At 36.8% G+C, this 12,756-nt stretch overlaps 1 protein-coding gene across 1 annotated transcript in view; it reads left to right on the top strand.

Moving 5' to 3' along the window:
* Ryr2 (ryanodine receptor 2) overlaps window positions 1-12,756 on the top strand; it is a 585,643-nt gene that overhangs the window by 502,933 nt on the left and 69,954 nt on the right. Inside the window, exons 75-81 of the mRNA XM_076832381.1 lie at window positions 1,004-1,048; window positions 1,745-1,857; window positions 2,504-2,600; window positions 3,887-3,990; window positions 5,500-5,551; window positions 10,913-10,966; window positions 12,184-12,207. Of these exons, the coding sequence (XP_076688496.1) occupies window positions 1,004-1,048; window positions 1,745-1,857; window positions 2,504-2,600; window positions 3,887-3,990; window positions 5,500-5,551; window positions 10,913-10,966; window positions 12,184-12,207 (489 nt within the window). The remainder of the gene's footprint in view (window positions 1-1,003; window positions 1,049-1,744; window positions 1,858-2,503; window positions 2,601-3,886; window positions 3,991-5,499; window positions 5,552-10,912; window positions 10,967-12,183; window positions 12,208-12,756) is intronic.

Raw genomic sequence — 12,756 nt, forward strand, 5'->3', positions numbered from 1 at the left:
GTAGCCAATTTACAAATTGGTTTATTTCCATGAGTGGAATGTGTCCCTTTGACACTTCTATTCTAATGTTAATTTGTAACTGAGTTACAAAGTATTTGCAAAGACAGTTTTAACTTGCTGAAGTCATTGCAGAAGCAGTAGGTGTGCTGGGCTCTGGGTGTGGCTTAGGAATGTGTGCTGAGCAAGCACAAGGCCTGGGTTCACTCCCAGCACCAAACAAATTAGACTGAATGGTGCACAGGAAATACTTGTTGATTTAGTTTTCCTATAGTGTCCTAACTGTTGGGATGTGTGCTTTGTGTTGTACCTCTGGTCATTCTTAGGAGGGCTGACTGTGTCCTGTGCATTTCCTGATCTTCTTTCTCTACCTGAGCTCACACAGGAGCACATCAGGATGCTCAGTGACAGGCACAGGGCACAGGGCACCTCTAGGCCACAGTTCCTAGAGACCCTTTTCCTTGATTTTAGGAAAGCCCTAACCCTAACCCTAACCCTAACCCTAACCCTCAAGGTCCTTCCTCCTGATACCAGGTTCTGCCAGTGGGGAGCTTCCTGATGTCAGGAGCCTTTTCCAGTCAATGCCTGGGCGTCTCATACTTGTTTCCTGACTGCATCCCTCCCTATTCTGTGAAAAGCCACCTGTGTACAGTCTCGGCTGCCAGAGTGAACTGGAAGTTGAAGTGTATCAGATCTAACACACTGCCCTTGATTGTGTTTTCACCCACAACATTCTCGACAGCGGTGTATTTCACTCAGCCCACTTATCCAGAAGAAAATGAAGTGGGCCTTTGTTAAAAAGCTTTATTGATCCTATTGAGGGAACAGGGTCACAGAAATAGGTGCTTTTCAGTTAAACAAGTTGCCTTGCTAAATTTTTGAACTGCTATCGTCATGATGTTCTTAATATTTTTTAGGCATTTTTATGTTCATATTTTGACCTGTTACTGCAAAGGATAGTAAATTCAGCTTTTTTTTGCTAACATAACATTTTTATTTCTTCCAGAAATCTAAAAGTGTTGGCCGGAGATATTACAGTCTGGGAAGTACAGTGCTCAATTGCCTAGATTACTAATGAATTTAGAATCCCTTGCTGGGATTCTTTTTCTTTCTAATAATTAATCTCTTTTTTTCTCTTGAAGTTCCGAATACCATTAGTTTAATGACAGCTTGCTTGCCTCATTTACTGTGACTTTTGAATTCTCCTTTGTTCCTGTCTAACAAAATACTTATATACTTTAACAGTTTTTGCAAAGTTACATCCCCTTCCTCCCTCCTGGCACTGTTCTCAGAGCCTTGTCATCTCTCATGTTAAGGAACACTAGAGTTTTCATTAGCTCTATTTGTGATTGCTGCTCTTATGGTAAAATTGGTTCCAATAGATATAGAAAAAAGAAAGGGTAAAATTATTTTGTGTAGGCAGAAAATATATTTAAGAACCTAAGAAAATTTTGAGAATTATGTGCAAATGATTTTATGTAAAGTATCTTTATGCTTCTTTGACATTAGAGATGACAAAGCTTCTGAAGTACATACTACTTGGAAAATGTAATATTTTCACTGGGATATTATGTATTGTTTGAAACTATCTCAAATTTAGCTTTGGGTAACTTTTAGAATGTTGACTCTTGCTGCAAATAATTTTAAGGTACTTTTGGAATTGGTCTGAAAAGGTGTAGCTCTTCAGTGTTGTATTTGGGGGGAGCCTGGGGTGTAAGTTTGCATGTTTTGTGTCATTCTCCCTCAGGTGGAGCATCCTCAGAGATCTAAAAAGGCCGTGTGGCATAAACTACTCTCCAAGCAGAGGAAAAGGGCAGTGGTGGCCTGTTTCAGGATGGCTCCTTTGTATAATCTGCCAAGGTCAGAATTTTCAAAATACATATAACAGCCAAATTTAGATTTATTGTTATTCTGTGTAATTTTTCTTTGTTGGATATTTTTTGGAGAACTATGATCTATAATGTAAGTGTTAATTGATATTTACACATTTATATAACAAAAGTGTTAATTGACATTTACTACTCCACAAGGCCTCATACATGTGATATTAACATTTAATATTAACTTGAACACAGATTAATTCATCTATTTACATTTGTTACATCATTTATTAAGAGGAACTTTATGTAATGATAGCTACCATTTAATGCATATCTTGTGCTTCACATTCTTTATTTCATTATAAGTCTTAAAAACTGAAATATAGATGAAGTTATCGTAGTTTTCAAAATAAGAAAAAATGAAAGTTGAGTAATTTGATCAATGTTACAGAGCTTAGAAATGCTGGAGCGAGGATTTAAATCCAAATCAATATGTGATCTGAGAAATCTTGCTCTAATTTGCTTCAAAGTATTACTTCTCAAGAGAAGGATCAAGAATAGAAAGTTTATTTTTTACTTTATATTTTCAGTGCACAGATAATCCAGTAATAAAGCACAGCTAAATTCTTTTTTTAATTTTATTTTTAAAAAACACCTTTGTTTGAAATTGTGCTTATCTTTTTTAGGCATCGGGCTGTCAATCTCTTTCTTCAGGGATATGAAAAGTCTTGGATTGAAACAGAAGAACATTACTTTGAAGATAAGCTGATTGAAGATTTAGCAGTATGTTTTTAATAGGGTTATAAAATGAAAGAGGGTTGGAGCGTGGTGGAATAGTGTCCTCATAGATTATTGAAGAAAAAACATCATTGCACTACATTGATCTTAGGAAACTTTTAAATCTCAATTGTTACTGCATTAAGCATTTATGGGAAAAGTCACTCTTATTTCCAAGAGATCTCATCAATATCAGTTATTCAGAATTTAAGATGACTGATGCAAGTTTATTACTAACCAAACCTGGTTCACTTATTCTTTTAAACACTTCCCCAGAGCCACTAAAACTCAGAACCAGGATACACTATAAAAGGCTGATCTGTAAAGAAGTTAGCCACCAAAAATACATTCAAAACTAACAAAATGTAGCCAGTCTCTTAAGATCCATGGGGCAGAAGATGCTAGAGTGGCCCAGAAGGGGAGCCATGGGAAGTGCAGTGATAGCCAGCAGAATCTCCACTGACACTGCCCAGAGGCTGGTGTTGCCCAGAGCACTGCAGGTCATCATCTTGTATAAGTTGAGGATCTTTTCAAAATCTGATGAAGGGAAAATAATAAATACAGTCCCATCAAAGTTTGCGGGCTAGTCAGAGGCTTCATGATTCCCAATTGTTTTTTAGGTCACAAATTATCTGGGAATACAATGGATAAACTAATTTAGTTATTAAAACCTGGCCCTTATTGCCTCTAGGAATTTTTAAATCAATTTTGTTTGACTTTAGGCTCAAAGAAAATGTAAATGTTTAGATATCTTATAGAAATTTGCCTGGTACATATAACATTAACCCTTAAGTCCAGGAAAGAACCCATTTCTGTAAAAATACAATCAGTTCAAATTTGTGAGTTAGTGGAGACATAAAATTCATTCAATAAAAAGTCAGGATGATTATTAAATATCTCTGAGGGTATGGGTGTAGCTTCATGTAGAGTATTTGCCTAGTATGCACTGGGTTCAATACTTCAAAAATATTGGAATAATTAAATATGAAAAGGGATCAAATATCTCTGTTTTAAGCTGCATAATTTTACATTGTCAATGAGATTGATATGAACACATTATGTCACATTTATGCATTATATATTATATATAACACATATACATATGTGCACATATTTATACACATACATGCACTTATAGCTGTATAGTGCAACATATACATGTGTACCCAAACATCTGCAATAGGAAACGAGGGGCTTCTCTTTTATTATTTGGTCCTATCCCTCCCATTGCTCTGAAGTTGGATTAACATTTCTTCTCAATGTGAAATTTGATAAATTTGACTTTCTTATAGAAACCTGGGGCTGAACCTCCAGAAGAAGATGATGTCGCTAAGAGAGTTGATCCTCTGCATCAGTTGATCCTTCTGTTCAGTCGCACAGCTTTAACAGAGAAATGGTATGGCTGGGGTTCACAGGAGACAGGGAGGATCAAATAAAGGAATCCATGTCTGAGTATTGTGTGTCATTGTCACATGTTTCAGTTTCATCAGAGAGAGTTTTTTTAAAGTCTGGCATACACCCCTGGACCAACATGCATTCAATTTCATGTTTTAATATGTATGAATTCTGGTTTTTCTTAACAATTTTATAATTAACTGGTTTAGTTGATTCTGATTCTTCTTATGAAATGGATTTTCTGTTTATCACAAACAGAATTTATAAATAAAACAACAGATACCAAAGAAAATTCTAATGCCAAAAATATGGAGGCTAATAGCGACCCAAGACTTCCAGGTAAACTGTGTCTTCATTGCACAGTGGGTCTTTGGAAGCCTCTAAGGTGGGTGAGTTGTAATCTCAATTTGGAAATATCTCCACAGTTTATTTGAAGGATTTTGCCCACTTTTCTTACATTCTGCGTTTGTAGTCATATGAATTCACCAAGGCAGTGAATGGCAAACCTCTGTGGAGTTAATAACAAAGGCACTCTGAGGCCCATAATGTGTGTGTCTTAGTGTCTGCTCATTACAGGGGCACTGCAAAGATTGCTGCTGTAGAGGGGGCATTGCAGAGATTATAGAATTTTTGCCTGTTTTCCTGCCCTGTGAAAGAAAGCCAGCTTTGCCCCACGTCTCACCTGTGCTCTGCAGAACCTGGGAGATAATTTAATTATCAACCACATCCATATGTGTCTTCTCAGAAGTCCTAAGAGTTCATGTGACCTCTTTGCATGTCATAACAGTATACATTTCTCTCTTATCTAATGTGATCCATCCTTTCTCTGTTTCTCTCTTATTATTTCCCAACTAACAAAACCATCTCATCCCTAAGCATAGAGCAGCTGTCTATCTGGCCATGGCAGGTAATGAGGTATTTCTCATGAGTGAATTTTTTTCATAGCTGAAATTTGAAACTGCTGAGGTAGCTTTGCAACTTCTAGGTATTTTTTGATGGAAACCTTTTATTCAGGTATTAATGGTTCCATGCTTCTTAAGAAAGATGAGAAGTGTATTTGGTCCTTTCTTAATTTTTATGAATCTTCATATGACTCTAATTTTTTAACTATACTTTATAATTTAGAGAGTCTTTCTATCAAATGTCAAATATCACTTTTGCCATCAGAAGCTCCTATATTGTTTAAATTTGTTCATTTCAAATTTTGTAGTTTGGAGAAAATTGCAGTTATTACATTTCTGTGTAAATCAATAGACCGTTTGTTTTCTGAGGTGTGAGGCCTCTTCTGAAGTTCAGGGGACAGCTTTTCAGGAGCTCTAAAATCTTTGGTCTATGACTTTAAGATATTTTTGAATGATTACAATTGCCTAAATTTTATGTTCATTCAATTATAAAACATCATACTTGTTAGAAAACAAGAAACACACTATTTTATACAATGATGGTACATCCACAAATGACATAGCCTTCTCTTTAAAATTGATGGTTTTTTTTTTCTTGTTTTTCATAGCAAACTGGAGGAAGATTTTTTATATATGGCTTATGCAGATATTATGGCAAAGGTAAGAGGCCTTCCAAATTTTAATGTTTTAACATTTTAATAAAGTCATTTTAATTTGAAAAAATATTGAAATCTGATCTTCTGGATTAAAACAAAACATTGTTAATCTTGGAAACATAAGATACGTCTTACTCTCAGATTCCTAATTGTTCCATGTGTCTTTGCTCTTAACTTCCTTGGCGAGTAACTACTGCTTTCTTTTTTTAGCGTTCCTATTTGGGATTTTGTATTTTTTATTATGATAATGAATGCACATTTATTGTACAGCCTGATAGGCTTCACTACAACATTTCCATGCAAGCATATATCCTGTTTAGATCATGTCCACCATCTCTTCTACACACTCCCCAACCCCTCACCCTCTAGTTTTCTTTTCTAGTGCTCCCTCTTCTACTTTAGGGTCATCTATTTTTTTAAGTGTCCCTATATGGGCAAAAACGTGTGCAAGTAGTCATTCTGGGTTTGGCTTAGTTAACATGGTGACCTCCAATTCCATCTATGTGTTTTTTTTTTCCCAAATAGCTTGATTTTATTCATCTATATGGTTGAATGGTACTTATTGGTATATATACCATGTTTTCTTTATCCATTCATCTGTTGGTGACACCTAGGCTGATTTCATATCTTAGCTATTAGAAATCTATTTCATTTCCTTTGGATATATGCCCAAGAGTAGTATATAGCTGGATCATAGGGTGTTTTTATTTTTAGTGTTTTGAGGAAACTCCACACTGTTTTCCTTAGTGATTGTACTAATTTACATTCACAGTGGAAGGGTTTCTATTTCTCTTGTTCTCAACATCATTTGTTATTTTATTGATAATGGCCATTCTGACTAGTGTGAAATGGGATCTCAATGTAGTTTTGATTTTCAGTTCCCTGAGGGCTGAAGATACTGAGCATTTTTCATATATTTCTTGGCCATTTGTACTGCTTCTTTTGAGAAGTGTCTTTTCAGATCATTTGTGCAAATTTTGATTGGATTACTTGGGCTTTGTTAAGATCATGTTAGTTCCTTGAATATTCTTCAAGTTAACCCTCTCTTGGGTGAATAGCTGGCAGACATCTTCTCCTGTGCTGAAAGTTGTTTCTTTACTCTGTCAACTCTTCCTCTACTATGCAGACCTTTTTAATTTGATGTAAATCAATTTGTCAGTTCTCTTTTGTTTCCTGAGCTATTGGAGTCCTATTCAGGAAATCATTGTCTGTGCCCGTATCTTGAGGAGTCTCCCCTGTGTTTTCTTCCTGTAGTTTCTGGTCTTACATTGGGGATTTGGACCCATTTGGAGTTGTTTTTTATATAGGATAAGATGAGAGTTAGTGGTCTAGTTTCAATCTTCTACCTGTGGATATGCAGTTTTAGCAGCACCCTTGGTTAAAAAACATGGGTTAAAAGATAAAAGAGGAATATCACTTATTGCTTTATAACAAAAAGAAGAAGGGGAAGATGCTAGGCTAAAGTGTCATCTGCTCTTTCTCACAGTCCTCAGCTGAAACCAAGGGGTTAGGTGCAGGGAATCTGGATAGAAGGTTTGAGAGACAGAAGAGTCTAAAGAGACCTTGTGGCAGTTGGCACATTTATTGACTAGAAATCAGCGTAGGTGTCCCAGGCAGTGTAGAAAGCCTGGCTCAGGAGGTGGTTCATGCATTTGCAGCAGAATCACTCTCTGGCTGTATGACCTCCCTAGTAGTTCTCAGAACCCCATGCGAACTTGTAGAAGGCAGGTAGTTAGTTGAACTCTAATGATTTTTTTACTGTTGCTTTTGAGGACACTGTGCTAGAGGGATTTTGTGCCCACTGATTGAGCAGCATTTGTGGCCTCAGAACTGAGGAGCATGAGCAGGTGGGTAGAAGAGGTATAAGCTCCTGGTTTTCTGGCAGGCGATTTTTGATTGTTAGACTTCTTTGTGACTAAAACGTGTCTCTCTGGCTTCTCTTTTAATTTAGTCATATCCTAAAGCTCTATTGAATCTCTTTTGATATTCAATCAAATATTTAATGAGGGCTCCCTTGATCTGCCTTTCTCCCAAGAGTCGTCTCTTCACACTTAAATAATCTTATCCCTTTTATTGTCTGATGGACCCAGGAATGCCAAGCTCTGTCACTCAGTTTCTTCTACTCTGCATGTGCTCCAGTTTTTACCAATCTGTGTACCCAGAGGTAGTTGCGGTTTTTGTTATACACTCACCTGTAGGGCATATGGGTCCGCATCCTTGCTTATTGGGCTTAGGAACCTGTACATTTACCATTAGTTGTAGGAATGCATTAAAATGTTGGCAGAAAGAGCACATTTTTGCCTCCTTTTGAGCTTACCTGTCAACCTAAAATCCAAGTCATTTGTGAATTTCTGTTCAGTTTTATCTTATATCCTTATCTAGTTAGATTTTTTAAAATTAAGTAAATATCATCATTTTTCTAGAGTCAGGCCATGGTCCAATGCTGGCATCTTTGGAAAGTTCAGTTCTCTCATCCAGTGCTCTTTTTATTTATTTATGTCAAACATAAATTTGATAAGTGTGATTCTCTGTTTACCTAAGTTGTTAGTAGACAGTATATAAAACGGTACTCCACTGGGGTCTTATTTTCATTTTCCTTGGCTGGGTACTGTACTGGGTACCAACCTAACACTTCTTTGGTGGCTGATTCTGAACTGAGGAATTGTCCCACATGCCGTCTCTGTTACTGTAGCATCTGCTGTGACTCATGCACTTGCTGCTCCTCCTCCTCCTTGCTTTCCCAGTGACTTCAAAAATTATGTTTTTGAAGATGCACTTGGATATAAACTGTAGGTTAATCTTCTATTTGTTTTGCTTATTGTAATGAACTCTGTTTCCTTCACGTAGCCTCCTGTTTTAACAGTCACACAGGGAGGATTCCAGAGCTTCCTGTTAGCTCCTTGATACCATCTTTTCCCTCTCTGTTTTCTGCTGACAGCCAGGGTGTCCTCACTGTGGCCGTTGTTGCTAGAGTCCTCAGAATGTCTCTTTACCATCTGCCACCCTGCTGCTCTGTCTGCAGCTGCTTAATTCCAAAGGTGATTTTACCCACTTAAGGTACCCACATGGAAGTACCTGGAATGATATTGCCACAAACTGAACACTCAGTACTGTTTCCACCCTTGAGTTTCTGGCTAAGGAAACCCTTCCTTTCCCTTTTTCTTCTCTTACTATGTTTTTGAAATGTCTAAGATACATGTTAAGTTACACCCAATGATCATTTTTTTGTTGGTTAAAATGATAAAATGTCATTTCACTTTTTTAAAAAGAGATTTATCCACCTCACCCATTAGCTCTTGGTTCGTCAGATTTAAATCCATATGGAAGTTTCTGGTTTTGCTTACTCCATATTCTGAGGAACTTTAGGGTCAGAAAGGCAGTCAAAGAATCTATTTAATATTCTCCTCCTATAGGATGAAATTTCCAGCAGATACCAACAAATCAAAGCACTACATGTGCTGCTTTAATACTCTCATCGTTGATATTGAACTTTATTTTATATACTTCAACAGTCAGTCCAAAGCATTCTGCTTTTTTTCTTTTTTTTTCCCTCTAAAATTGCCTATTCCATGCTTCTGCCCCATTATGTACCTTTTCCTTCCTGGCATATGTTATCACCCTTGCTTGCTCAGAAGTTAGAGATCTGATCCAGGAAACCAATCCTGTGCTTTAGGACTAATATAACTCTTCATTTTCTGAGCATTATCAGATGTATTATGTAGACATAATTTGTTATTGAAGAACATTCTCTCATGCCTACAAATCCTGTTTCTGTCCAGTACATTGAAAAGTTGCTGGAGATCTTTTAGAGTTGCTTTTGTTTGCTTGCATGTATGTGTGTGTGTGTTGTGGTCCTAGCCTACCTTTGTGCCAATCAGGAGTTTAGCATTTCACCCATATAGTGAAACCATCACAAGTCTGGGTACTTCCCTTTGTTTCTTCCTTTACAAACTGTGTTCACATGCCTGTTGTTCTAAGTGGAAAGGGTGATGCTTCTTACATTTTTGTTAATTGAATCAAAGAGTGTGACACCCCTTTTAGAATCTACTGAGTGGGCGGAAGGATTACATCTCATACCCTCCCTCCTGTCTTGTCTCACTTTATCTCCATGCCCAGAATGCTGTGAGTCTTTGAAGTCTAAGAAGTTTTTTGATTTAGATTTTGATATTTTCCCCCATGCACTTCACTGATGCACAGAATACTTTCCAGAAGCACAAAACAGCTCGAATGGTTGGGACAGCAACTTCAGTGGCTGCAGGTTTCCTCTGACCATGGGTGTTAGTTATGACAGCTTCCTTTGGGTCAGCATTATATTCAAAGTTCCAAACCAAGATGAGAGTTATGAAAAGTTCACTATTGTTGACACTATTGTGTCACTATTATTGACTATTTTTCCCAAGTTGCAAAAATGTTTACATATATTAGCATATAAGATTCTTTTAAGAAGCCAGCTATTCTTTCTCTCGTTTCCATCTTGTTTCTCTGCCTCCTGAGCCCATGTTCCCAGTTGCCTTACCTCTGCCTCCTCAGCAAGCAAAAGTTCCAGCTGGGGGAATTAGTTAATAGCTCATGAATGACTTAGTACTTATCCTTCATCATTTCCAGGAAAAATAATGGAATAGTCAGTTTTATCATTTTTATGTGTAAATAATAAATCAGTAATAGAACTTCACTTTCTTCCTTTAGGCAATATACAGTAAAAGTGAACATTAAAAAAGGATTGCAAGAGACTTTTTTTTTTAAGGTCCTGGGGATTGAACCCAGGGGCACTTAACCACTGAGCCACATCCCCAGCCCTTTTATTTTGAGATAGGATCTCACTAGGTTCCTTATAGCCTTTATAAGTTGCTGAAGCTGTTTCAAACCTGTGTTCCTCCTGCCTCAGCCTCTTGTGCCCCTGGGATTACATGTATGCACCACCATGCCCAGCTTCAAGAGTCATTTTAGTTAATGGATACTGCTTTCTATTAGTTTTAAGTAATGACTGTTGCATATACTTGCATTAGTTCATTGTAATGAAAACATAAAAATGGAAAAGATTCTTTAATGTTTTCAGTTTGGCTTGAACAAGGCAAATGCATCAATAAGTAGTATGTGTAGTATGTTAGGGTCCTCATAATTATCTGTCATATATAAAAAGGATACTTTTATATTTTAATTTTGTAAAAGCATAATAGAATATAATTTTCTTTCAGGTTATAAATTTATTGATCATGATTTCTTAGTATCTGATATATATATATATATATATATATATTTAAGAATTGTTGATAAATTCATTCAAATCACTTGGTGTTCTGTGTTAAATGATTCCTTTGTACTTGCTGCCTTATCATATTCTTTACTCCTCCCCCTCCCAAATTAGAGTTGTCATGATGAGGAAGACGATGATGGTGAAGAAGAAGTGAAGAGTTTCGAAGTAAGCTAGATCTTTCTAGAATTGCCTTTTCTGTTTTGAAGCATTGTTTCATAGCTTATAACTGACCTTTATGTTTCTTGCTTCATGGCTTATTGCAGCTTATTGTGTCAAGGAACTGCATGTCAGAGCTGGATGGACAAACCTGAGTCCTAACCTTTGCTGAAGTTAAGACCAAAGAACATAGAGTAGTTGAATAATAAAATAAAGCCCATATGTTCAGAATGAGTGTTCCTGAGCATCCTCTGAGATGAGACTGCTTCAGATTGTTCTCATCTCAGGGATTTGTGGTCTGGAATTTCCAAGATGTATGAGGAAAATCTTTATTGAAGAGCAACATGACATCAAGATTTTAATCATATCTGTGTTTTGCTATTTTTTTCCCCAAACTGAAGTCTTAAAGATTTGGCCCCTTGATTTCTGCCCGCTTGGGCCACTCATTCCGTGTACATATGGAGACGGTGGCACATGTCAGTTTGCTTGCATGAGGTAGGAGTGCATATATTCGTAGCACTAGGTTCTATTTAGTTATTTTTTATCAAACATGCTCAGCTTTTAGATATCTCATATAATTTGAGATGCTGCTTACTATTAGTTATCCAGAAGAACAGTGAATATTATTTTCCCCTTTGCTTATAGTATACTTTGCTTTTTATGAGAACAGCTAGTTTTTGCTAATCACCACTCTTCTTATTTATTGATTTTTTAAAAAATAATTTTCAAAAATAAATCAAGTAGAAGGAAATAGAGAATAGATCTTTTTCTTTCCTATTAATTGACATGTCTGGACTTTGAGCTAGAAGTCTCGAAGTGTATCAGTGGCCAGCAATGAGTCTTGAATTATCATGGACACCAAAGATAGAACTAGGGAGTGAGCAGTCAGTCCCTCTTCTGGGACCCATTTGTACGTGTGTCTCTGCAGCATTGAAGTCAACGTACAAAAGCATAAAAGCACAGCAATTTGAAAATTACCCAGAACTATTGCTGGCTGAGAGAAATCCATGAAATTAAATTTCATGAATGATAACTGTAATCTTTTCTAATGTACGTATGTTCTAGTCTCAAATACATCTTTATTATTAGGAGCCAGGTAAATTAGAATGAGCCATGAACAGCAAATAACATTGTTTTCCTGAAGTGCACACCATTTATGGCCTATCGGTTGTCTTCAGAGCAATTGTTTATTGCTATTTTGCTTCTTGTCCTCATCCTTCCTTAAGGTCACAGGATCCCAACGCAGCAAGGTAAAACCATGTATATGTGTGTATTTGTCTGGGTCTGAGTTTCAGTTTCTTGTGACATTTACCTTTGTTAGACCCAACATCTTGGAATCTTTTGTTAGAAAACATCTTGAAAATCTTTCTACAAGGTTGTAACACCAGTGCAATTGGTCTCTTCCCCTTCCTTGGTTTATTCTTCTTGCAATTTCACTGCTTGGGAATTTGAACTTTGCTAACTCTGAGCGCAGACTGTGCTGAATAGAGAAGTTGAGCCCGTTAGTAGTTAAGCTGTTGGTGGGAAACATTTTAGTGCAGCCTTTGGCCTCATCCCTCCTGGTGTTTTTATACTAGTCTCACTACTTGATAATGGTCCTGATAAATGGTACGGCTGGCTGGTGAGATTAGAGAGAAGTCTGCTTTTCATTATGTGTTAGTACCTGGAGATTACACGCTGAGATTTCAATATTGAATTTGGTATTTCAGTGAAAGAGGAGAGCCTTTTTATTATTTCTCTCTTAATATTTTAAATATTTGATCTGGAAAATTTGCAACAAGAAAACATTGTCATCTAAA

The sequence above is a fragment of the Callospermophilus lateralis genome, chromosome 13, assembly GCF_048772815.1.
Source record: "Callospermophilus lateralis isolate mCalLat2 chromosome 13, mCalLat2.hap1, whole genome shotgun sequence".
Classification (NCBI taxonomy): domain Eukaryota; kingdom Metazoa; phylum Chordata; class Mammalia; order Rodentia; family Sciuridae; genus Callospermophilus; species Callospermophilus lateralis.